This window comes from Sinohyriopsis cumingii, chromosome 10 (assembly GCF_028554795.1).
Source record: "Sinohyriopsis cumingii isolate HCF-2022 chromosome 10, ASM2855479v2, whole genome shotgun sequence".
Lineage (NCBI taxonomy): Eukaryota > Metazoa > Mollusca > Bivalvia > Unionida > Unionidae > Sinohyriopsis > Sinohyriopsis cumingii.
Genome location: NC_142970.1, coordinates 102,862,081 through 102,889,143, shown reverse-complemented (window position 1 = coordinate 102,889,143; position 27,063 = coordinate 102,862,081). Strand labels below are relative to the sequence as shown.

The window sequence follows — 27,063 nt, the reverse complement described above, 5'->3', positions numbered from 1 at the left end:
TTTATTTACTATTGAACTTGTGATAGAACATTTACGATTATTTGGATTTAATTCACAATACTGAAAGTTCATCTTACATTTCACTTTGTAACTTAGAGAAATAAATTATATGTTTATTTACTAAACTTGTTGGTTTCGCTTCTTTCTCTTCCTTGGTTTAAGACCATAGAGTGGTAACATTATAAATTGCAACCGGTCTTCTGAAGCGACACACAGGTAGGCAACAGTTATCTGTTAAAGGAAATAAATATGTAGGGAATTTACTTTGTGCAAAATTAGTAGCCTTACGGTTTTGTTAGGAGAATTTGCACTTTACACGGCCATGTTCCCTTTAAAGTGTTTTGTTATTTAAAGAAGATGACGTGTATGTAATTGAGCTTTCATTTCATCGTATGTGATATCGGTGTACTTGAATAAGGAAACACAAAAGTCATGAATTTTCGAACGCACTTATTGTCGAGAAATGATCAAACTTTATTAAGCATTGTGTGAAATAAAATAAGATGCACGATATTTCAGTTTTGAAACATTTGAGCTGGAGGAAGAGAGGTAACTCTGTCAGGCTAAGAGGTTGGAAGAAATAAATACGGCATTTAGGTGTTATACCTCTTTCTTGTCAACTGTGGAAAAACGCCAACTGAAGCGGTATGGTCATGTCTCAAGATCATCTGGACTGGCAAAAACAATCTGGCAAGGCGGCACAGTGCGGGGGATGCAGAAGAAGAGGCAGACAGAAAAAGAGATGGGAAGACAACATTAAAGAGTGGACAGGCATGGGGTTTGGGGATTCCTAAAGGGCAGTAGAGAACCGGGAAAGATGGAGAGAATTGGTTGTAAAGTCAACTGTGGTGCCACAACGACCTCTTGGGTTGCGGGATTGATGACGACGACGACGACGACGATGATGACGATGATGAGTTGCGTGTTGCAAATATATGTCATCGCTCTTATTAATTAATAGGAACATGACCAAACAGACAGATCTAAAGAAGCAAGAGATAAGATAAAAAAAATTCAATAGCTACATGACACTTAAGACAAAATTAATCAACATTTGAATTTATTTTTGGAACGGTTTATTCGTTTCTCGCTTTTCTATCTTTTGAATATATACAGATAGAAACATGAACAATTCTGTAAGTCTACAACCTTCTTTTGTTGCCATCTAGTCCGAGTTTCCTCTGACCCTTGCCACCACGTTTTATATTTGAACATTCATGATGGTATTTAAGACCAGAACATAAATGTCCAAAGGTCAAAAATGGGGTGGCAAGGGTCAGAGGAAACTCGGCCAGGTCGCCACATTGTTGCACCTTTACTGCAACCATGAACACGGGATGGCATAATTTTTTTTTACTTCTTTATTTTTTGTTTTTAAAAACCTATAGCTTAACGTTTGCGAATTATATTTTAGCGGTTAATACTACTACTGCTACTTCTACTACTACTACTACTACTACTACTACTAATAATAATAACATATTTAAATAGTTTCGGTCACAGTCAAACTGAATAATAATAGGCGGAAATAAAAGTACCCCACAAAATACCGGCAATAGGGTTTCTACTATCGAAATATCGGAAGCTGTACAGCTGTGTCTCCTTTCTTGTAACGTTTGTTCCAATATTGTCTTATTGCCGTGGGACCGCTCCGATGGCCTACTGATTAGAGCGTCCGCCTTGGATGCGGGAGGTCGCGGGTTCTAACCCCGACCGAGACATACCAAAGATATCTAAAAATGGTACTAACAGCGCTCTCGTTAGGCGCTCAACATTAAGAGGTTAGTGTTATGACTGGTCGGCCTGGTTTAAGGATAATGTGACTGGGTGGGGCTTGATGCCACATATCTGCGACATGATGCCACAGTGCCGGACATCACTATAAACTGTTGTTTCTAAAAATTGTTTAAGGTACGTTAAAAATCCTAATCACACACACACACACACACACACACACACACACACACACACACACTCTTTTATTGCCGTAAAGGTGTGCCCTGCGTTGTCTTATTTCTTCTTACGTTGTTCCTGAGTTGTATTACTTATGTTAATGTGTGTCCCTGAGTTGTTATTTCCATAAATGTGTGTTCCTGAGTTGTCTTATTTCTCTTAATGTGCGTCCCAGAGTTGTTATTTCCGTAAATGTGTGCCCCTGGGTTATTTCCATAAATATGTGTCCCTGAATTGTCTTATTTCTCTCAACGTGCGTCCCAGAGTTTTGAATCTTTCGAAAAATGCGTGTCCTTGAGTTGTATAATTTCTGTTAATATGTGTCCCAGAATTGTTATTTCCATAAATGTGTGCCCATGAGTAGTTAATGCGTTTTCGTGAGTTGTCTTATTTCTGTTAATGTGTTTCCCCGATTTTTTTTTTTTCTGTTAATTTATGTCTCTGAATTGAATTATTTCGGTCAATGTGCGACACTGAGTTGTCATATTTCCTTCAATTGTGTCCATGATTTTTTTTGTCTTTCTGTTAATACTTTCCTTGACAGGTCTTGTTTCTGTTGATGTGCATTCCGTTAAGGTTACGTTTCTTTTATAAATGTCCAAAAGCTTTTAAATGCTTTTAAATCCAACTTTAGTCTACGCTTTGTTTCCAATTTCTGCACGTCTCCCAACTCCTCCCTCGAACACTTGCTTAGTAATGAAGGACAATCAAATCAAATTTCAACTTGGTATTTTATTTGGAAAAAGTTCATATGATACAGAGTACTCGTTATCTACATTAACAGTATTATTGTATAGGCATAACATATACATTCAACATTTCAAGTAAAATGTCCCCCACATATGCAACGGCAAGAACATGGACATGTCCGTCTTAAATGCTCCTTTCAATTTAGTAAATAAGAGTTAACTCCCGTCACATCTTTCTCTCAATGAGATCACGCGACAAGCACTGTACGGCAAAATCGCAATTTCGAGGCCAATCATACAAATCGTACCTCGAATGTATGCCATTCGGACCACTTCTTCTGTCTACGAAACAAGGACTGACTGAGACGTTGCGAATGATCTAACTTTATTTTCTTTTTTCCCCGTTTAACCCGCACAGTCGATTCAGTCGTAGAAGTAGCCATGGTGGTCTGAATAGATGGGTTTCTTTTCTTGCATTGAAATTTCTGTATGATTTTGTTCCTGTAAATTGCTGCGCTGCGCCAACATACATCAGAGGCATATTTGTGTCTTTGCCTCGCTGAAATAGTCGATGTAGTTCAGAATGATTCCGGCAAAGACGTATACTCATCATAGTGGGATACAACTCCTAACAGTTGAAATAGAAACTTGCAGAAATGCTTTATAAATTGCAACCGGTCTTGCTTTCGAGATTATTAGCAAAGATTGATGGTTGACAAAATAAAACATATAACATTTACAGAAGCAGATCTGGTACTGTCATTTTAAATTATCGATAGTTTTGGTCACAAATTCAACTGCAAAACAAACATGATGTTTAAACGTGCAGGTTGTGGCGTTGTTTATGTCCTAACCTAGGGAGCAGTTTGGCATAGACGCGGTGCGTTTGCCTAGGATGTGTATAATTAAAATCTGTTCGCAGTATCATGATATACAGAATTCCATCTACTCTGTTAAACAAAGTGATGAATATTTATTTTTTTAAATATCTTTAATTATGAAGAAAGAAAACAATGGCGCAAATGTTTCCAAATATCAAGGCTCTGGTTTTAATTTTTATTACTTGCGTTACACGATATCTGGCGCTGTCTATCTGTCTGTCTGTCTGTCTCTCTCTCGCATTGCATTCAAAATAGTTGGCTAAATTTATTACTATATTTTCCACATAATACGTTAACTTTCACCATCATATTATCGTACTCTAGACATTTATTAATTGTATTTGCATATTCCAAACATGGTTATTTTTGCAAAACAAAGTAGTTTGTTTTCCTTGAATGGCGAAAGAATACCAACTAGCGTGTGTTGAAACGATTTCAATACTGATTGAAGATAGTGAGAGCGGTCTATAACATTGCTTCTCGACTGGATTTCGTTAAACAATCAATGGACATTAACAATATTCTAGTTGCTTGGAAGATGCAATTGGTGATTTCGTCACATTTCCACTCTATATGAAACACAGAAAAACCAGGTTTTGATCTATAAGCATACATTTTTACGTAACTGTTCTATTGATGTGTGTGTGTGTGTGTGTGTGTGTGTGTGTGTGTGAGAGAGAGAGAGAGAGAGAGAGAGAGAGAGGGGTGGGTGGATGGGAAATGTTAAGTGTATTCCATCTCAGAAGTCTTTTCGTCCCAATGAAACCCACACATTTCTAAATTTGCTTGAAACAATTAGGCAATCAACCGTAGGTACCAAGTAATATGTTACTACAATGCCAGATACTATCATAAAATATACATTTTTCTCATGTTACGTAAGAAATAAATAAAACTGTAGTTCGATAAATCAAAACTAATCTACACATACATGTACAAAGCAAATGATGATCGATTTTAAACACTGCTGTGCTTGCATATATTGTTTATATATGTATGGTGTCACATGACATCATTCTCGTGGGCGCCAAATTTCGGCTCATCTGCCTTTACTAAATGTATGGAGAAATTCATTCAATAAAAGATCAAATGATTTCAAGTTCCCGTATGCTTTTCATTTATATAAATGTATGATAATAAATGCAAACAGTATACATAGCATTTCTAGAGATCACTTTTATAATATTGAACAAATTTACTGTAGTGACAATTGGATGGTTGTTCCGAACAGTGCCATATTTTTCAGGGGAGGTAACTCTGTCAGCACCTCCAACTAGACTATTGAAGTTGCGTCAGATACAATTTCAATAGGAACAAGCTATATTATATTATATTATATTATATTATATTATATTATATTACATATTATATTATATTATGTTTTATCATTTGTTTTTGTTTGATTTATTTATTTATGTCTTCATTTATTTACCTACCTACATTTTCGTTTTGTAAAATGAAGTTCCTTATAAATGAAGAAGTGAATATTTTAATCTTAATCAAATAGTAAACATCATGAGCTTTTTCATAAAAAAAAACATATATTACAAAGTAAATATAACCATTTCTTGTTTCTGAATGTCAAAGCTTATTATTACATTACGTTACATTCTTCGTCTCACGTTTAATCATTAATATAAAGATAAATGTGGTTTGAACAATACAGGCAAATTAACCCAAATTAACACGTTAACCCCTGGGAGTTTTTGTCGTTTTCGCCTGAAATTCGAGTAGGAAACACATTTTGAAAGCTTTTACTGAATGCATCAGAAAACACCAAATCCCAGGTGATCTTTCAATAACATACTGCCTAGTTGTGTTAGAAACATCGTTTTCTATTGGCTATTTGGCTCGCGCATGAGCAGAAGGGTAAAAGTTGGATTTTTTGTTTGTTGGCTAAACGGACCCATTATTTTTGTATCAAGACCACTCTTTACTTCAAGTGCCCATCTTGTCCTATTTTGTCCAATGGTTCATCTGTCTGTTTGCAGTTCATACCGGTTTGCCTTAGATCTGAGACCAAAAAGTCTAAAATCCGGACACAAAATCGGATTCCGACCACGGGCCAATTTTGGATAGATAAAAATTATTCTGTCTACCTTTATTAAATATCACCCACTTTAGCGTATCACGCATGACCATGACGCTACAGAGCTCGGCAGTAGGCTACTACCTCCTGCCACGTTAACTCGTCCCTAGGGGTTAATGTGTCAAAAACACATCCAAAAGACAACACCATGGTCTAATCCACTCGTGCTTTAATATTGACCACTGACCAAAATTCTGTCTACCAATAACACATGGTTAGATAAAAATTTGATGACATATTTTAATACCGTATGCACTTTCTACGTCCTAGATATTTTCTTGTATAATTTACTAATAATATAATGCTGTAACTTTAATTGGATCATCTTCTAAAAGAAATTTATCCTGTAAATGTATTTGTTTTAATTTCGTAAATTTGTATAATTATTCTGTTCCACCTTGTTTTATTTTAGTCATGACACTAAAGTTTCAAACTATTATGATGTACATTACACCTGTAATTTCACAATATCCGTTTCGAATCGCTGTGATTTTATGAAACTCCAAACTGAGGTGAGATAAACAATGCCAATGAAAGTTTGATTCAATTATCATTACTTAGTTGTCTTCAGTACATACTTAGATAAAAGTATTACACATTTCGTCCCTTGTTATTTCTTCTTGAAATTATGTTTTAATTGTATACTACTATTAATGGTGACGTTTTTAATCATGCATTTCAAAGTATTCGAAACAAATTTTGGCAACTTCAAAGGCAACAGCCTCAAAATAATATCTTTAAAAATACTTCTCTTTTGAAAAATTCCCAGAATAACTAGAGGCAGAAAGCCGGTCGTTCTGATGAAAAATAAGTTTACAAATTATGTCTGTGAATTACATTGTATAATTCTTACTTTAATGGACACATGGATGTTATTACAATATTCTCATGCTATGATATAAAGCGTAACGGTAATTTTAGCTATATTGGCTAATGTGTACTACAAAGAAAAAAAAATTAAAAAACAAATAAAGAAAAAAAAAATTAAATCGTTCTTTACATTTTTGGCAGTGATGTGGATCAATATTTCCAACAGTCCACTGCGCTCCATTCTGCTTATCTCTGTCAACAGATGTATGTGCTTATTTTACATTTTCACTGACTTCCAATCTTATTTTTTGTTTGCACCGAATGGCCACTTCTGTAATACATGTATGCATATTATTCACACAATATTGCCAGTGTGAAAGAAACGATTTATATCTAAGACAGCCGTTCGTTTCAATTTCATCCTTGCCGAACAAGGTTTGCGTCGAATGCATAATCTCAAACAGTTCAAAATGTATTTATGAATAAATATTAAATGAGTTATTTTGACTACATTTAGGTTTACTTTTCTGTGATGTTATTTGCACTGTGGTTTCTTTATGTCATAGACAGAACGAACACTACACGGTCTGTGAGAAACCGACCGTGGTAACTGAAGTAAAATGCACTGAACACACGCAAAATTCAAGAATTCTTTGTGTACGTTATTTCAGACTCGTATCGATAACGCTTGTGGTATAGAGTCTTTAGTAGGAAATAAACAAAATATGCACGTCATGTTCATTAGAAAATCTCGGGCAAACGGGTTTGTTTACAAAACTAGTTTATGATTCTTTACGAGATCATTAAGTTCAGTGTAACCCCTGAGATAAGAGTTATTTATCCTTTTTCACGTTTGGGTGGGGGACCCTTTTGGTTTTTATCGTGCTTTAATTATAAAGATGATTATTTATCAAATATAAAATGTGAACTGTCAGTACGTATCGTGTGATATCACAATATTTCTCTCTCTCTCTCTCTCTCTCTCTCTCTCTCTGGTCTAGAGCAAAGATACATATCAAGGATTATTATTATAAGAAGGGAGTGCATACTGTCATACATTTCTCGTAACAGCTTACTAAATTGTATCATCAAACCAATATAACACATAGAAAGAACAGCGATGAAAAATAGCACTAATGATTGCCTGCAAAGAAGATTTATTCCTTTCTTAATTTCCTCATTCCTTTGTTTACTTTATCAGTTTGTTATATGTATTTGACTTATAAAATCAGCTTTTAGGCGAATATTAGAATACATTTACTCCAACATATGAAATACACTATATACTCGTGTATAATTCCGATCCAACTGCATCAACCCTGATCTGGCATCCCATAATGTACCATGAGATCGGAGTCTATGCAGTTTGTGAGACCTAATCAATAAGACAAACAACACAGACTGACTGCTGGTGCATTATTCGAGGTCTGAACATGGTTTGTGTTTTTCGCAGTTGGATCTGACTGTACACCACTTCAAATGGCAAGGTTTTCTAGATCTGAAATGAAGGAAGACTGATTCCATGTTTGTAACAAACATCCTAATAAGTGATGATTCACTATTTTTGCTGCAAGCTTTGAAAATCAGATCCGACTTATATGAGAAAAAAAAGATTCACTGAGTACTTCATAGCACTTAGTTTAGTACTTTTGCTTTACTTTATATATATATATATATATATATATATATATATATATATATATATGTATGTATATAGACTTACGTTTATTTGCACTTTGTACAATAAGTATAAAATATTACATATTACATATACATTTAAACATAATTGTAACCATAAATAACGTGACAAAGAATGAAAAAGTTATAGCTCATTTGAAACGGGTTTGAGATTTCAAAATATATACAATAGAATTACCTTTTATGTATAATGTAATGCATACTTTACCCCTTTCATTTTGCATTCCACTATATTTCCACGTTCATACACATCAACAATTTTAGCTAAATTTGCAGGTTTTTCGATTTATTCACAATGAAATATGTGGAACAATATTGGAAATTGAAGACTTTTAAAATTAAAGTATTATCAGTTTATGTTCATTTTCTCTTTCCCAAATCATTTCGAAATTTCAAAATATCAAGCAGCAAATGCAGATCGAAGAACGCAAGTTTGACATAACCAATTTCACACTTTTATTCAACCTTTGCAGATTGTTTGCAAGAAAATTAAAGGCACCCCCACCCCCACCCCAAAAAACAACAATTGCACTAATAGATAATAGAAAATATTTAAGAATGTTTGCTTTCTTGCACTGTTAGATATAGGCTTAAAGCGAGCATGTGGAATTAAACATATCTTATATATATATATATATATATATATATATATATATATATATATATATATATATATATATATATATATATATATATATATATATGTGTGTGTGTGTGTGTGTGTGTGTGTGTGTATAGCAGCACGCAGTTGCAAGAATGTTTATATATTCATATTATTGTGCCATGGGCGGATCACAATTTGAAATCCCAATTATATATATATATATATATATATATATATATATATATATATATATATATAGAGAGAGAGAGAGAGAGAGAGAGAGAGAGAGAGAGAGAGAGGTATGTGATGGGGAACACATAACCTACCCACTGTGATTGTGTTTGCTTTACAACTTATTTAGTAGAACTGGTATAAATTCAGGATAACTATTATATAACGTATGAATTTAGCACAACTAGCATAATCAACAGAATCCAAGCAAACATGGCACATTGTATGTCTTTTGTCCACTGAATGGATATGACAGGACTTAGAATCAGATATCTTCAAAAGTTATGTGATTCTCTGTCTGTATTTACTGTATACACTCGCTTATAAGTCGATACCAACTGTAAACTGCACAAGCACATATCTGCATCATGTTCCTGCCAATCTATGCAGTTTGTTAGGAGTAATCAATAGGAAAAACAACATATACCCTGATCTGCCGGAGTTATCATTTTTGTATCATTTTGTTTTCAATTAGATTCCTCTTATAACCGAAGATATATATAACACTTGCACATGAAATATGATCAAGTGTAATTGTTTTCATTTAATTTATAAATCTGAGAATATTAAATTGCTTCTTTATGTCTGCCTCCAGTTGGGATTTCTTTTCCATGACAGTACATAATCTTATTACTCTTCTTTCCATTATTAATGATGTAACTGTGTGACTCTAGGCCCATACAAGTTATCACAATAGTAAATTAATCAAAGCATACCTTATAAATACCCAAAATATGTATCATGCAAGAGTTAGAGCGCCTGTAAATACAGTTTTCAAAGGGTTATTTCCCTTACAGGAGGACAACGTGTTAGTACCGGCTCCAATCAAGCCATACTTTCTGGGGGATTCACTATAGTCTGCAGTAGCTATTTTATTATGGCACCTGAATGACATTCAGAAAGCTGTAAATAACGTTCAAAAGTTTGAAAATGTCTTTCTGACAATCAGGTCATGAAATGTTACTGGTTCAAATGCAACATAACTATTGTTGTCCCAAGATCATTCGTACAGGGAGGTAAGTCTGGTACAGAAAATGGGTATTATAAAACAATTTTCATTCAGTTAAAAAGTTGATTTCAAAGTAGTTATCATCATTAATGACTTTTGTCCCAAGTTTAAACTGTTTCGCGATTCTTACCAATTATCAAATATAAAGCTGTTCATATTTTCCATTTTTTAAAATATTTTTTCAAGTATCATAATCTACCTATTCTGTTTCCTATTCTGACTTCCATCTGTTTGTTTTTTCACAAACCACAATGATATTATATGAGTTATCTTCTCTTTACTGTTTCCTGCAAACTTAGCTTTACAAAGTGTATACGGTACCATTATAATTTAAAGACAAGATGGATTATTATGACTAATAAGATATAATTATTGTGAGATATATATTTGATGGCAAACAAAGGGAGATGCCTCTTCTATGTATCGTAGTATCAGCGAATAGACTGGTTGTAACATGGAAACAAATTTTGCTCGAGATGAATAAACCATCGATACACAGTCGTATCCTTTTCTATCTTTCCACCAATTGATTGGTTACAATGTCTCGGTTTCAATGTTTTAATGAGATATGACAGCTTTTCGATGTTATTCAAGTATAAATGCTTTCACGGCACCATATGCTTTCAGAATGTTATCCATTGACATCATTATTATGAACTCCTCACCATTCTTCTATAGTTATTGTATCGAAGAGTTCTGGAAAAGAAAACGTATTTTTCTGTGGTCCAATCTTCTGGAATGCGACAAATTATAATTTTTTGTTTCTTCATAAACTTACTGTGACGCTTTGACCCAAAAGAAAGTTGTCACACCGTTCCTGAGGCGATAAATCTTAAACAAAGCTATATAAATATTTACTACTGTGTTGAAGAAGCAGTCAGTAAAGAAATCATCTGCACTTTGGTCATTTACATTGCATAAACGTCATGGATTGAACGTGTGTTTAGTATGAGGTGATATTTTGTTATAGAGCAGGAATGTGCAACTTTCTCCAGGGCGTGGGAGGGAGGAGCGATTTTTAAAGCCAAACTCTATGATGTAAATAAGCACATAAAACAAAGTCGCGGACCAGATCCAATCCACATACATTAGGTTGCACATGCCTGTTCTAGACATTTGTTAATTTAGAAGGTATGTTTGATATCGAGATTGTATTTGTATTTCATAAAGTAGTTACAGAAAGTTGTGAATAGTCTAAGTATTCTTATGATGAGCCTGAGCGTTTACACTGGCTTGCATGTATATATAAATGGTTTACAATATAGCCTTATTAAATAGACAAATGATTTTATAATTTCAATGATAAGTATTTACGGATGATTAAACATTTTCCAATTGTAGAATAAATCTACTTTAACAAAATTACATATCAACAACACAAAAATCTGACATAATCCATCACTAATCCATTATAATCCATCCTTCCACTCGCTATATCCAGCGTGCGCATTAATCCAGAAATTTAGAAAAACACCTTATTTATACGAATGACCCATTTTAAAGGAAATAGTTATCGGTTTTCCTTCATGCACATCTTCGACTTTACTGGAAGTTGATTCCATTGGCATCGCAAATCCCTCGGCACTGTTCGTAGACTCTTCTGGAGTCTTAGACATTTCATGTTCATGATCATGATCATGGTGATGTCGATGCTTATGATGGAATGCCTGCAGTGAAAAGCGTCTATGAGTCTGTTTCCTGCCCCCACGTCGTTTAGAAATATGGGGATTATCCTTTCGCATATTCCTTGTTTTATAAATTTGTAACTGGGTGTACAATCGCTTTAGCTCGGCCTATCATTTGAAAAAGAAAAAGACAGAAGAAAAACAATTAAAGATTCAGTGTATACATTCTTTCAGTTTCTCAACCTAGAGGAAACATTTCTTAAACATTACTTAAAGGACAATAAACAAAACTATATTTTCTTAAACTGCTATGGACTATCTTCCATAATGCAAAACATACTAATATTTGACAGAAGAAAAGTTTCTGTAAATAATGGAAATATATTTTTGCTTTATGTTGTCATGGTGATATCGGTGATAAACATATGTGAGGCAAATGTATCATATAATTGAAACCATTTCCACCGATTAGGACAATCCGTAATATTTTTGGTACATTTGTATTCTGTAATGAACATTATTCTGATTATCTAATTAATATTTCTATTTGGTACTGCAGTAAATAAGTTTGGAAATAGTATCTTCATATTCCTATGGATTATCTCGAATGCCAAAATTGATTCTTTTGTCGTTTTATAATTCAACTACATTTAATGGTTTGATTCGTAAGCTCGTCGTGGTGATTTCTGGTCCAATGAAAAAGTTCTCAACATTTCCAACTATAATAGAACGAAATCAATATCACAGTACTGTATCAAACATATATTGTTAAAAGCGGAAACTTGTTTAAGTGGATTAAAATCAGGAGAAAAAGAAGGAAAATTACGTCATCCCATGCGAACGCCGGTAGCCTCTGAACATGACTGCATGTCACTGTTTCATTGTTTTAGACAGTGCTTAATTCTGTGGACAAAACGACTTTGAATATAACATCCTCTTGAGTCCAAGAGCGTTAAGATATCCTCTGAGTTTTTCTAAATCAATACTGATGAAATCCAAAATCAACGCTCTGGAAATTGTAACAAATACGAAAAATTGGGATCTTCTTGTATTCAGAATGTTATTCTTGCCTCCTGAAGGATGATTGCTTGGGAATTATATTTACTCTTCTGTATATGGATATTTCCAAGCAAAGAACAAAATCATTGAAAAATGTACATGCTTGCATTTTCTTGTACTAACCTTAGTTAAATACGTATCCGCCAATTAAATGTCATTTTTAAGAAGCATATGGGCCGATGTACCCTGGCATTAACTACCAATGAAAGAATACGCGAATAAACATTTAAAATTCTTTAGATTTGCAAGACGTTGAAGATACGTTAGTTTTTATCCAAAGCTGAAAGAAAAGGGATATGTTGATGGGAGGGTGAATTTGTTCATGACCACAACATTATTGATATCACGTCAGTTTTCCGCAAGAAAAAGCACATGGGATCGATTTGCAGCAAGTCGTACAAATCTGCAGATTTTCTAATGTCTCATACTCTTGCCATTGACTTTATCATCTGTGTTTGCAAATATTAAATTTATACAGAACATTTTTGCATGATTCAACAATATACAGCAGTCATTTCGTGTTACGCAGTAAGAATTGACTACATTAATAAACACGTAGCTTTATGCGGATACAATTATATCTATATTCGAACACAATAAAGTATGTCGTTACCCTTATATCTTCTGGGTCCATATCAGCTAGACTTACTTCGCCCACATCTACGTCTCCATTCGATGATATACCCACGTTAAGCTTCAACGTCTCGGGTGCCGTATTGTCCGGGACGTCAGATGAAGAATAGGCCCTATTGCGCATGTGTATGTCATCCGGAGGCCGATGAGCATACCATAACTGGAAAGAAAATTTATCTATGTAATAATGTATTAATGTGAAGACAACAATTGTTCCAGAGCTTCACCATCTATCAAGAATGCATTCAAAATATTAATATCAATCTCTACTAATAAAAAGCAATCTTAAAAGATCATCAACGCTTTTTGCGATAATATAATTATCTGCGGAATACAAATTAAACATCATGCATCGGTATTACTAATATATAATTAGCCTCCTGAATCAATGTAATGCATTAATGCAATATCTTTCCTGAAAACTGTAGTAATTTAATATATTTCCAACTTCATTCACCAACAAATTATAAGCTTGCATACTCCTATTTGAATGTAATATTTTCCTGACCGATACACTGTTGTAATACCTGTTGCATACTCCTATACGAATGTAATATTTTCCTGACCGATACACTGTTGTAATACCTGTTGCATATTTTCCTGACCGATACACTGTTGTAATACCTGTTGCATACTCCTATACGAATGTAATATTTTCCTGACCGATACACTGTTGTAATACCTGTTGCATGCTCCTATTTGAATGTAATATTTTCCTGACCGATAAATTGTTGTAATACCTGTTGCATACTCCTATAGGAATGTAATATTTTCCTGACCGATAAATTGTTGTAATACCTGTTGCATACTCCTATAGGAATGTCATATTTTCCTGACCGATACACTGTTGTAATACCTGTTGCATACTCCTATAGGAATGTAATATTTTCCTGACTGATACACTCTTGTAATACCTGTTGCATACTCCTATTTGAATGTAATATTTTCCTGACCGATAAATTGTTGCAATACCTGTTACATACTCCTATTTGAATGTAATATTTTCCTGACCGATACACTGTTGTAATACCTGTTGCATACTCCTATATGAATGTCATATTTTCCTGACTGATACACTGTTGTAATACCTGTTGCATACTCCTATAGGAATGTAATATTTTCCTGACTGATAAACTCTTGTAATACCTGTTGCATACTCCTATTTGAATGTAATATTTTCCTGACCGATAAATTGTTGCAATACCTGTTGCATACTCCTATAGGAATGTAATATTTTCCTGACCGATACACTGTTGTAATACCTGTTGCATACTCCTATAAGAATGTAATATTTTCCTGACTGATACACTGTTGTAATACCTGTTACATACTCCTATTTGAATGTAATATTTTCCTGACCGATACACTGTTGTAATACCTGTTGCATACTCCTATAGGAATGTAATATTTTCCTGACTGATACACTGTTGTAATACCTGTTGCATACTCCTATTTGAATGTAATATTTTCCTGACCGATACACTGTTTAATACCTGTTGCATACTCCTATTTGAATGTAATATTTTCCTGACCGATACACTGTTGTAATACCTGTTGCATACTCCTATTTGAATGTAATATTTTCCTGACCGATACATTGTTGTAATACCTGTTGCATATCCTATTTGAATGTAATATTTTCCTGACCGATACACTGTTGTAATACCTGTTGCACACTACTATAGGAATGTAATATTTTCCTGACTGATACACTGTTGTAATACCTGTTGCATACTCCTATAGGAATGTAATATTTTCCTGACCGATACACTGTTGTAATACCTGTTGCACACTACTATAGGAATGTAATATTTTCCTGACTGATACACTGTTGTAATACCTGTTGCATACTCCTATAGGAATGTAATATTTTCCTGACCGATACACTGTTGTAATACCTGTTGCATACTACTATAGGAATGTAATATTTTCCTCACTGATACACTGTTGTAATACCTGTTGCATACTCCTATAGGAATGTAATATTTTCCTGACCGATACACTGTTGTAATACCTGCTGCATACTCTTATAGGAATGTAATATTTTCCTGACTGATACACTGTTGTAATACCTGTTGCATACTCCTATAGGAATGTAATATTTTCCTGACCGATACACTGTTGTAATACCTGTTGCATACTCCTATTTGAATGTAATATGTTCCTGACCGATACACTGTTCTAATACCTGTTGCATACTCCTATAGGAATGTAATATTTTCCTGACCGATACACTGTTGTAATACTTGTTTAGACTTCTTCACTAATATATATTTTTTGTTCTACATTCCAACAGAAATGTAATTTCGTTCTTGGTTCGCATGATAATGCAGTATCTTTCCTGACTCAACCAGTAATCTAACATTATTATAAATTTCTGTAGTATTGTAATATCTTACCAGATTCATTCAGCAATTAATGTCATATTTTTATAACGCCCCTTCACCAGTCTAATATATTTCTACAATCCTGAAGTAATGTAATATAACATCTTCCAAACCCCCAAAGTAATCCAATATATTTACAAACTGCTGAAGAAATGTCTAAAAACTGTACAGAGTCTACGCCTATTGCAATCTAAAGTCTTTCTGGACTCCTGTAGGTATGTTCTATCTTTTGACTCCTATACTAACGTTGATATCGTTACAGAATTTTATAGTAACGTAAACATTATCTGACTTGTACAGTAACTTAATATTTGGCTAGGCGTAGTATATACTTACGTAATATCTATCTAGAATCATATAATAATATAATGTATTTTTAGTTTCCAAAAGATGTATAATATCTTTCAAGATTCATTTAGTAAATAATGCTTTTCATATTCCTTAGTAACGTAATGTATTTCTTGACTAATCTAGTACCAACATATATTTCCTAACTAATGCAGTGTTATGATACATTTTAAGTTTCATACAGTACTGTACTAATTTTAAACTCCTACACTACTGTACTATCTTTAGACTCATGAAGTACTGTTCTATTTTCAGACTCATAAATTACGGTACTATCTTTAGACTTATAAAAGTACTTACTAATTTTAGAATTATAAGGTATTATGCTATATTAAGACACAGTACTGTACTATCTTGAGACTTATAAAGTACTGCACTAAATTTAGACTTATAAAGTACTGTGCTAAATTAAGACGCAGTACTGTACTAAATTAAGACGCAGTACTGAACTATTTTTAGACTCATAAAGTACTGTATTAACTTTAGACTCATAAAGTACTGTATTAACTTTAGACTTATAAAGGACTGTACTAACTTCAGATTCATAAAGTACTGTACTAACTTTAGATTCATAAAGTACTGTATTAACTTTAGTCTTATAAAGGACTGTACTGACTTTAGACTCATAAAGTACTGTACTAACTTTAGATTCATAAAGTACTGTACTAACTTTAGATTCATAAAGTACTGTATTAACTTTAGACTTATAAAGGACTGTACTAACTTTAGACTCATAAAGTACTGTACTAACTTTAGATTCATAAAGTACTGTATTAACTTTAGACTCATAAAGGACTATACTAACTTTAGACTTATAACGGACTGTACTAACTTTAGACTCATAAAGTACTGTACTAATTTTAGACTTATAAAGGACTGTATTAACTTTAGACTTATAAAGGACTGTACTAGCTTTAGACTCATACAGTACTGTACTAGCTTTAGACTCATAAAGTACTGTACTAACTTTAGATTCATAAAGTACTGTACTAACTTTAGACTCATAAATGACTGTATTAACTTTAGACTTATAAAGTACTGTACTAACTTTAGATTCATAAAGTACTGTACTAACTTTAGACACATAAAGGACTGTATTAACTTTAGGCTTATAAAGTACTGCGCTATATAATCAGTTTCATGTAGCAATTCAATACCTTTCTACTTTCTAAGTGTAATGAAATATATCTCATGACTTCTACACTAATTTACAGTCTATATCAGCTCATACAGAACTGTAATATCTTTCCTCACTTCTACGGTAATGTAACGTTTTCCTCAACTTCAACAGTAATATAATATATTCCTAGACTGGTAGAGTAATATAATCATTTGCGAGATTCCTATAGTAATATAGTGCCTTTCTAGATCCCAACAGTAATGCAAAATCTTGCCAGACGCCTACAGTAATGTAATCACTTCCTAGATTTTGAATGTAATATAAGATATTTCAATAGTCTTAAAGAGATTATTGCAGTATCTTTCATACTCCTATGCTAAATTTAATGCCTTTCTAGACTCCATAATAATGCAATATCTTTCTAGATTTCGATTTTAATTTATGATTTTTCATGACTCCTATACAAAGGTAATATCTTTCTAGATTTCGATTTTAATTTATGATTTTTCATGACTCCTATACAAAGGTAATATCTTTCTAGATTCTAATAGCAACGTAATATCTTTCGAGGTTCCTATAGTAATGTCATATTGTTCTTGATTCGTTTAGTAGTGTAATACCTTTCTATACTGTTATAGTCATGTAATATCTTTCGAGGTTCCTATAGTAATGTCATATTGTTCTTGATTCGTTTAGTAGTGTAATACCTTTCTATACTGTTATAGTCATGTAATATCTTTCGAGGTTCCTATAGTAATGTCATATTGTTCTTGATTCGTTTAGTAGTGTAATACCTTTCTATACTGTTATAGTCATGTAATATCTTTCGAGGTTCCTATAGTAATGTCATATTGTTCTTGATTCGTTTAGTAGTGTAATACCTTTCTATACTGTTATAGTCATGTAATATCTTTCGAGGTTCCTATAGTAATGTCATATTGTTCTTGATTCGTTTAGTAGTGTAATACCTTTCTATACTGTTATAGTCATGTAATATCTTTCGAGGTTCCTATAGTAATGTCATATTGTTCTTGATTCGTTTAGTAGCGTAATACCTTTCTATACTGTTATAGTCATGTAATATCTTTCGAGGTTCCTATAGTAATGTCATATTGTTCTTGATTCGTTTAGTAGCGTAATACCTTTCTATACTGTTATAGTCATGTAATATCTTTCGAGGTTCCTATAGTAATGTCATATTGTTCTTGATTCGTTTAGTAGTGTAATACCTTTCTATACTGTTATAGTCATGTAATATCTTTCGAGGTTCCTATAGTAATGTCATATTGTTCTTGATTCGTTTAGTAGTGTAATACCTTTCTATACTGTTATAGTCATGTAATATCTTTCGAGGTTCCTATAGTAATGTCATATTGTTCTTGATTCGTTTAGTAGTGTAATACCTTTCTATACTGTTATAGTCATGTAATAGCTTTCGAGGTTCCTATAGTAATGTCATATTGTTCTTGATTCGTTTAGTAGTGTAATACCTTTCTATACTGTTATAGTCATGTAATATCTTTCGAGGTTCCTATAGTAATGTCATATTGTTCTTGATTCGTTTAGTAGTGTAATACCTTTCTATACTGTTATAGTCATGTAATATCTTTCGAGGTTCCTATAGTAATGTCATATTGTTCTTGATTCGTTTAGTAGTGTAATACCTTTCTATACTGTTATAGTCATGTAATATCTTTCGAGGTTCCTATAGTAATGTCATATTGTTCTTGATTCGTTTAGTAGCGTAATACCTTTCTATACTGTTATAGTCATGTAATATCTTTCGAGGTTCCTATAGTAATGTCATATTGTTCTTGATTCGTTTAGTAGCGTAATACCTTTCTATACTGTTATAGTCATGGAATATCTTTCGAGGTTCCTATAGTAATGTCATATTGTTCTTGATTCGTTTAGTAGCGTAATACCTTTCTATACTGTTATAGTCATGGAATATCTTTCGAGGTTCCTATAGTAATGTCATATTGTTCTTGATTCGTTTAGTAGCGTAATACCTTTCTATACTGTTATAGTCATGGAATATCTTTCGAGGTTCCTATAGTAATGTCATATTGTTCTTGATTCGTTTAGTAGCGTAATATCTTTCTATACTGTTATAGTCATGTAATATCTTCTTGACTCCTGAATAAATATAATATGACTCCTACAGTAACGTACATTAATAATGTAATATTTTTCTATACTCCTAAAGCATTATTATATCTTCCATACTCAACTAGTTATGTGGTATATATTTTGGTTCTAATGTAATGTAATACCTTCTTTACTAATATTATAACGTAAACATTTGGCTACACATCTATAGTAAAATAATATCTTTAATACATTTCTATATAAATGTAATCATTCCACAGTCCTATAGTAATATGATATAATATTTTTCTTCACATCTAAGGTCCTATAACATCCTTATGCACCCTCATAGGAAAGTAACATATTTCTTCCGATTTAAAGTAATGTAATACCTTTCTTGATTCCTATAGTAATACCATAGTTGCTATAGGAATGTAATATCATTATTCACTCTATTAGAAATTCAACATGTTTCCTCGCTCTTATAGTAATGTAATATCTTTCTTTAGTCTTATAGCGAAGTCATACCTTTCCTGACAAGCACAACAATGCAATATCATTCAATATCTTATAGATTCCCATAATAATAAATCTCTATTGACTGCAGCAGTAGTGTAATATCTCCAGAGATTCCCATAGTAATATATCTATATCCACTGCAACAATAATGTAATATCTCCAGAGATTCCCATAGTAATATATCTATATCGACTGCAACAATAATGTAATATCTCCAGAGATTCCCATAGTAATATATCTATATCGACTGCAACAGTAATGCAATATCTTCAGAGATTCCCATAGTAATATATCTATATTGACTGCAACATTAATGTAATAGCTTCAGAGATTCCTATAGTAATATATCTCTATCGACTGTAACAGTAATGTAATATCTTCAGAGATTCCTATATTAATATATCTCTATCGACTGTTATAGTAATTTAATATATTCAGATATTCCTATAGTAATATATCCCTATTGACTGCAGCAGTAATACTATAATATCTTCTGAGATTCCTATAGTAATATATCTATATTGACTGCAACAATAATGTAATATCTTCAGAGATTCCGATAGTATTATATCTCTATTGACTGCAACAGTAATATAACATCTTCAGAGATTCCTATAGTAATATGTCTCTATCGACTGCTGCAACAGTAATGCAATATCTTCAGAGATTCCTATAGTAATATGTCTCTATCGACTGCTGCAAAAATGTAATATCTTCAGAGATTCCTATAGTAATATATCTCTATCTACTGCAACAGTAATGTAATATCTTCAGAGATTCCTATAGTAATATATCTCTATTGACTGCAACAGTAATGTAATATCTTCAGAGATTCCTATAGTAATATATCTCTATTGACTGCAACAGTAATGTAATACCTTCAGAGATTCCTATAGTAATATATCTCTATCGACTGTTATAGTAATTTAATATATTCAGATATTCCTATAGTAATATATCTCTATCGACTGTAACAGTAATGTAATATCTTCAGAGATTCCTATATTAATATATCTCTATCGACTGTTATAGTAATTTATTATATTCAGATATTCCTATAGTAATATATCCCTATTGACTGCAGCAGTAATACTATAATATCTTCTGAGATTCCTATAGTAATATATCTATATTGACTGCAACAATAATGTAATATCTTCAGAGATTCCGATAGTATTATATCTCTATTGACTGCAACAGTAATATAACATCTTCAGAGATTCCTGTAGTAATATGTCTCTATCGACTGCTGCAACAGTAATGCAATATCTTCAGAGATTCCTATAGTAATATGTCTCTATCGACTGCTGCAAAAATGTAATATCTTCAGAGATTCCTATAGTAATATATCTCTATCTACTGCAACAGTAATGTAATATCTTCAGAGATTCCTATAGTAATATATCTCTATTGACTGCAACAGTAATGTAATACCTTCAGAGATTCCTATAGTAATATATCTCTATCTACTGCAACAGTAATGTAATATCTTCAGAGATTCCTATAGTAATATATCTCTATCGACTGCAACAGTAATATAATATCTTCAGAGATTCCTATAGTAATATATCTCTATTGACTGCAACAGTAATGTAATATCTTCAGAGATTCCTATAGTAATATATCTCTATCGACTGCAACAGTAATATAATATCTTCAGAGATTCCTATAGTAATATATCTCTATTGACTGCAACAGTAATGTAATATCTTCAGAGATTCCTATAGTAATATATCTCTATTGACTGCAACAGTAATGTAATACCTTCAGAGATTCCTATAGTAATATATCTCTATCTACTGCAACAGTAATGTAATATCTTCAGAGATTCCTATAGTAATATATCTCTATTGACTACAACAGTAATATAACATCTTCAGAGATTCCTATAGTAATATGTCTCTATCGACTGCAACAGTAATATAACATCTTCAGAGATTCCTAGTGATGGGAATCGGTCAGAAATTCATAATCGATAATCGGTTCCACTTAACCAACTGATAATCGATTATAATCGGTTACTTAGAGCAAATTTTAATTTTTGTTTGTTATTCAGTTATATCTTTGATCAATAGTTCAAGATGTTAGTAACTGTACAGGAGTAATCTCTTTTAATGACATGTATACTTTAACCTGATAATGATATTACATTTTTGTCTATTCTGTTGTGTGTTATTTTTGTTCTACATCTTTGTTAAATGAACGCAACTTTTTATGGCTGATAAGTCATGTGCAACTGAAATACTGCTACAATCCCCCAAAATCCTTTCATTCATATGTGATGTGTCTATAATTTTAAGTGCAGAAGGACATGGTTTTCTTGTTTGTCATTGTTTACAAATACTACAAATAATGTTGCATTTAAAACTGAAACAAATCATCAAAATGTGTTTAAATTTATTAACTCAACTATTTAACAACTTGATCATGTAATAATGGCTATATGTTCCTAATTATGAAATTTTGCACCTATGAAATATATGGTTTTATATTTGTAGTTGTGAAGGGAATTAATAAATTTCAGGTCAATTTTAGTGGCTTAGAGTTTTACTAACCTTTGTGCTTTGCATACAATTAAAAAGTAGTCTCCCTTTACACATAATCGATTATGGAGTTTCACAATCGATTATCTTATTGGTTCCCTCAACGAACTGATGATCGATTATAATCGATAATCGGAACAACACTAGAGATTCCTATAGTAATATATCTCTATCGACTCCAACAGTAATGTAATATCTTCAGAGATTCCTTTAGTAATATATATATATATATATATATATATATATATATATATATATATATATATATATATATATATATATATATATATATATATAGACTGCAACAGTAATATAATATCTTCAGAGATTACTATAGTTATATATCTATATCGACTGCAACAGTAATGTAATATCTTCAGAGATTACTATACTTATATATCTATATCGACTGCAACATTAATGTAATATCTTCAGAGATTCCTATAATAAACTAACATCTTAATATACTACTATCGTAATGAAATCTCTTTACTGTCTCCTACATCACTACAATATATTTCTAGACTAATATACCATGTTGATGAAATATATTTTTCATTCGTGGAGTGGTGTCACACTTTCTGTCACTTCTACAGTACGTTAATATTATTGGGGACTTTTACTGTAATGTACCATGCTTATAACTTCACACAGTAATGTAATATACTGAATTATTTATGAAAGTTCGTAATATCTTTCGATACATCATTACTAAATTAGAAAGACTCTTATACATGTAGTAAATTTGATACTTGTCTATATAGTAATATAACATCTTTCTGGATTTGAACAGAACTGTAACACTGTAACATTTTTCTACATTCCTACAGCAATTAAAGATCTTTCTGGACTCTTATAATAATTTCCTTAATTTTTCCTACAGAAATGCATTAGTTTTCTGGACTCCTATAATGACTAAAGTAATATCTTAGTATGCCTCTTTCAATAATATAGTTTAGACTAATATAGTAATGTAATATATTTTTAGATTACTATAGTAACTTAATATGTTTTATGATATATAGTAATGTAATATGTTTTTAGACTTCTATAGTAATGTAATACGTTTTTAGACTACTATAGTAATGTAATATGCTTTTAGACTTCTATAGTAATATAATATGTTTTTAGACTACTATAGTAATGTAATGTGCTTTTAGACTTCTATAGTAATATAATATGTTTTTAGACTACTATAGTAATGTAATGTGCTTTTAGACTTCTATAGTAATGTAATATGATTTTAGACTTCTATAGTAATGTAATATGCTTTTAGACTTCTATAGTAATATAATATGTTTTTAGACTACTATAGTAATGTAATGTGCTTTTAGACTTCTATAGTAATGTAATATGATTTTAGACTTCTATAGTAATGTAATATGCTTTAAGACTTCTATAGTAATGTAATATGATTTTAGACTAATATAGCAATGTAATATGTTTTTAGACTACTATATTAATGCAATATGCTCTTAGACTTCTATAGTAATGTAATATGTTTCAGACTACTATAGTAATGTAATGTGCTTTTAGACTTCTATAGTAATGTAATATGTTTTTAGACTACTATAGTAATGTAATATGCTTTTAGACTTCTATAGTAATGTAATATGATTTTAGACTACTATAGTAATGTAATATATTTTAAACTACTATAGTAATGTAATATGCTTTTAGACTTCTATATTAATGTAATATGTTTTAGACTACTATAGTAATGTGATATGCTTTTAGACTTCTATAGTAATGTAATATGATTTTAGACTAATATAGCAATGTAATATATATTTTGATTACCATAGTAATGTAATGTTTTTAGACTTATATAGTAATGTAATATGTTTTTAGACTACTATAGTAACGTAATATGTTTTTAGACTTCTGTAGCAACGTAATATAGTTTTAGACTACTTAAGTAATGCAATATTTTTCTAGACAACAAAAGTAATGTAACATACTAGTGGCTATTTCTGTACTATCCTTTTAGACTACTATAGTAATGTAATATATATTTTAGACTAATATAGTAACGTAATATGTTTTTAGACTTCTATAGTAATGTAATGTTTTTAGACTACTATAGTAATGTAATTTGTTTTTAGACTAATATAGCAATGTAATATATATTTTGATTACTATAGTAACGTAATGCTTTTAGACTTATATAGTAATGTAATACTTTTTAGACTACTATAGTAACGTAACATGTTTCTAGACTTCTATTGTAATGTAATATGTTTTCAGACTACTATAGTAATGTAATATGTTTTAGACTTCTGTAGTAATGTAATATAGTTTTAGACTACTTAAGTAATGCAATATCTTTCTAGACAACAAAAGTAATGTAACATACTAGTGGCTATTTCTGTACTATCCTTTTAGACTACTATAGTAATGTAATAACTGTTTAGATTACTATAGAAATGTAATATCTTTTTAGAATATTATAATAATGTAATATCTTTGTAGACTACTATGATAATGTAATATAGTCATAGGTTACTATAGAAATTAACATCTTTCTAGACTACTATAATATTGTAATAGCTTTACAGAATAATATAGTAATTTGTTACAATAGTATGGGTTGTTTTCACAGACGTCACGATTGAGTATGCAAATGCCCACAACGCAACGCGTACGCTCCTTGTGCCGCCATCTTGAGTCCTTAACAAACTTTTGTCAGCATTAGTCATCATGTATAATCTGATTTAACTGTCGACAAGGACACTTACTTCATCGAAAGGATACATAGATTATACTTGAAATTAAGTGCCTTATAGCATGAAAATAAAAATGAAGCTGGAAGTTCCCTTGCTTATACGAAAGACAAAATAGTGGAGTTAAACCGTAATCGTGCATATTGCTATCAAATAGAAATGCAGTCATTTTTTTTTACAAACAGACAATATTGATATTGTTAAAGTGTTTCATATCATATCTCTAAGTTTGTCATCTTGAAAGAGTATTTCCGCACAATGAATTTAGGAATACAATATCAGTTACGAATTAAAATTTCATAGCATGTGTTTTATGCCAAACTTGTATGTACAAATACTTTTCGCGTCAACAAGTGTTTGTGCCAAAGACAGTTGACAAACCAATTTAATTAGTATGGTCAGATAATGTATTCGTGGTGGAAATGATGGACGTAGGATGATACTGAATCAAAGCAATAATCATTCAAAGAAGTTTCATCTTCTGTGTATTCAAACGAAACACGTGGCTAACGGAACATGACTTTGTGTCGAATGTCAAAATGAAGTATTCCGAAATGCTTTTAGAAATATGAAACAATTAGCTTTTTCAGCCCACGAAAACTGAAAATCATTAGATGTTTTTACTTGTTTGTGTATCCATTTGTGTACGCGTTTGTTTATTGATCGATCTAATTTGTTGAAAGAATAATGAAGATGGTTGAAATTTAAATGTTTTACTTGAAGAAAACAAGTAGAAAAGCCACGCATTCGGTCTCGTGCGGTTGACAGGAACAACATAATATGATGTATTTTTATATTCTTACGCACAAAATGAGACGTGACTTCGTAATTATGCGAGAAGAACAATGTTTATAGGTGCCGGTTTGCGGGGCTAGTGACTCAACATGGCGGATGTGGAAGTACACACGTTTAGTGACGTCACGTGAAAACAACGGATTGTAACATCATTTTAGAGTATCGTGGAATCTGTTTTAGACTTCTAAATATATTTCTAGACTAATAGTGTAATTAATTTTCTTTCTAGACTACTGCGGTAATGTAATATCTCTCTACACTTCCATAGCTATGCAATATCTCTCCAGATTACTGGTGTAATGTGATATAATACAATAGTAATAATATATCTTTCTAGACTACAATAGTAACGTAATATCTTTTTAACTTACTAGTGCAATTTAATATATTTTTAGACTACTACAGTAATGTAATATCATTCGAGACTACTAGTGTAATGTACTATCTTCCTAGACAACTAGTATGATATCTTTCTAGACTATATATTTTTGACTATTAGTGCAATGTAATATCTTTCTAGATTATAATGGCAATGTAAAATATTTCTAGACTACTACATAAAATGTAATATTTTTCTACACTATTATAGCTATGTAATATCATTCTAGATTACTAGCGTAATGTAATACCTTGCTAGACTACATTAGTAATGTAATATTGTTCTAGAATTTTATGGCAATGTAATACCTTTATAGATTACTGTAGCATTGGAATCTCTTTAGACATCTGAAGTAATGTAATATCTTTCAAGATTACTATAATAACGTGATACCATATTTACTACATTAGTAATGTGAGAGGATTTAGACACGTACGAAATGTAATATTTCCACTTTTATAAAACTTAATTAAAATATTCCTTTTTTCAGTACACGTTTGTTATATTGATCCATTTGCAACAAATGTCATAATAGCATTCAACGCTTTCTAGTTAAGGATTTATATTTGTCAGTAATCTAGAAGGATGTTACAGGTACAGCTTTGTATCCATCACTTCAAATGTATATGCAAATTGTGCCAGTGGTTTCTGATTGACTGAATGTAACGGATGACGTAATTATACATTCGTGGATTGTTGTGTTAAGGATATCTTACCTTTGGACCAAATATTAATATAAGAGTAAGACTGACAGACATCTGACACCGCACGAAATGCATCAGAAAGAGATAGTCAGGATGTAGACCTAACCAATATACATGTCTGAAAGAAACAGATATAAAGTAATAAGTAAAATGCACCAGTTTTCATACGAAAC

General features: G+C 31.7%; 1 protein-coding gene across 1 annotated transcript in view; it reads right to left on the bottom strand.

The window, feature by feature from the left end:
* Window positions 1-2,670: 2,670 nt before the first annotated feature.
* LOC149790740 (metabotropic glycine receptor-like) overlaps window positions 2,671-27,063 on the bottom strand; it is a 120,411-nt gene continuing 96,018 nt past the window's right edge. The window contains exons 8-10 of the mRNA XM_089972792.1: window positions 26,903-27,008; window positions 13,262-13,441; window positions 2,671-11,757 (exon numbers count right to left, since the gene is read on the bottom strand). Coding sequence (XP_089828918.1) covers window positions 11,440-11,757; window positions 13,262-13,441; window positions 26,903-27,008 — 604 coding nt within the window. The 3' untranslated portion in view covers window positions 2,671-11,439. The remainder of the gene's footprint in view (window positions 11,758-13,261; window positions 13,442-26,902; window positions 27,009-27,063) is intronic.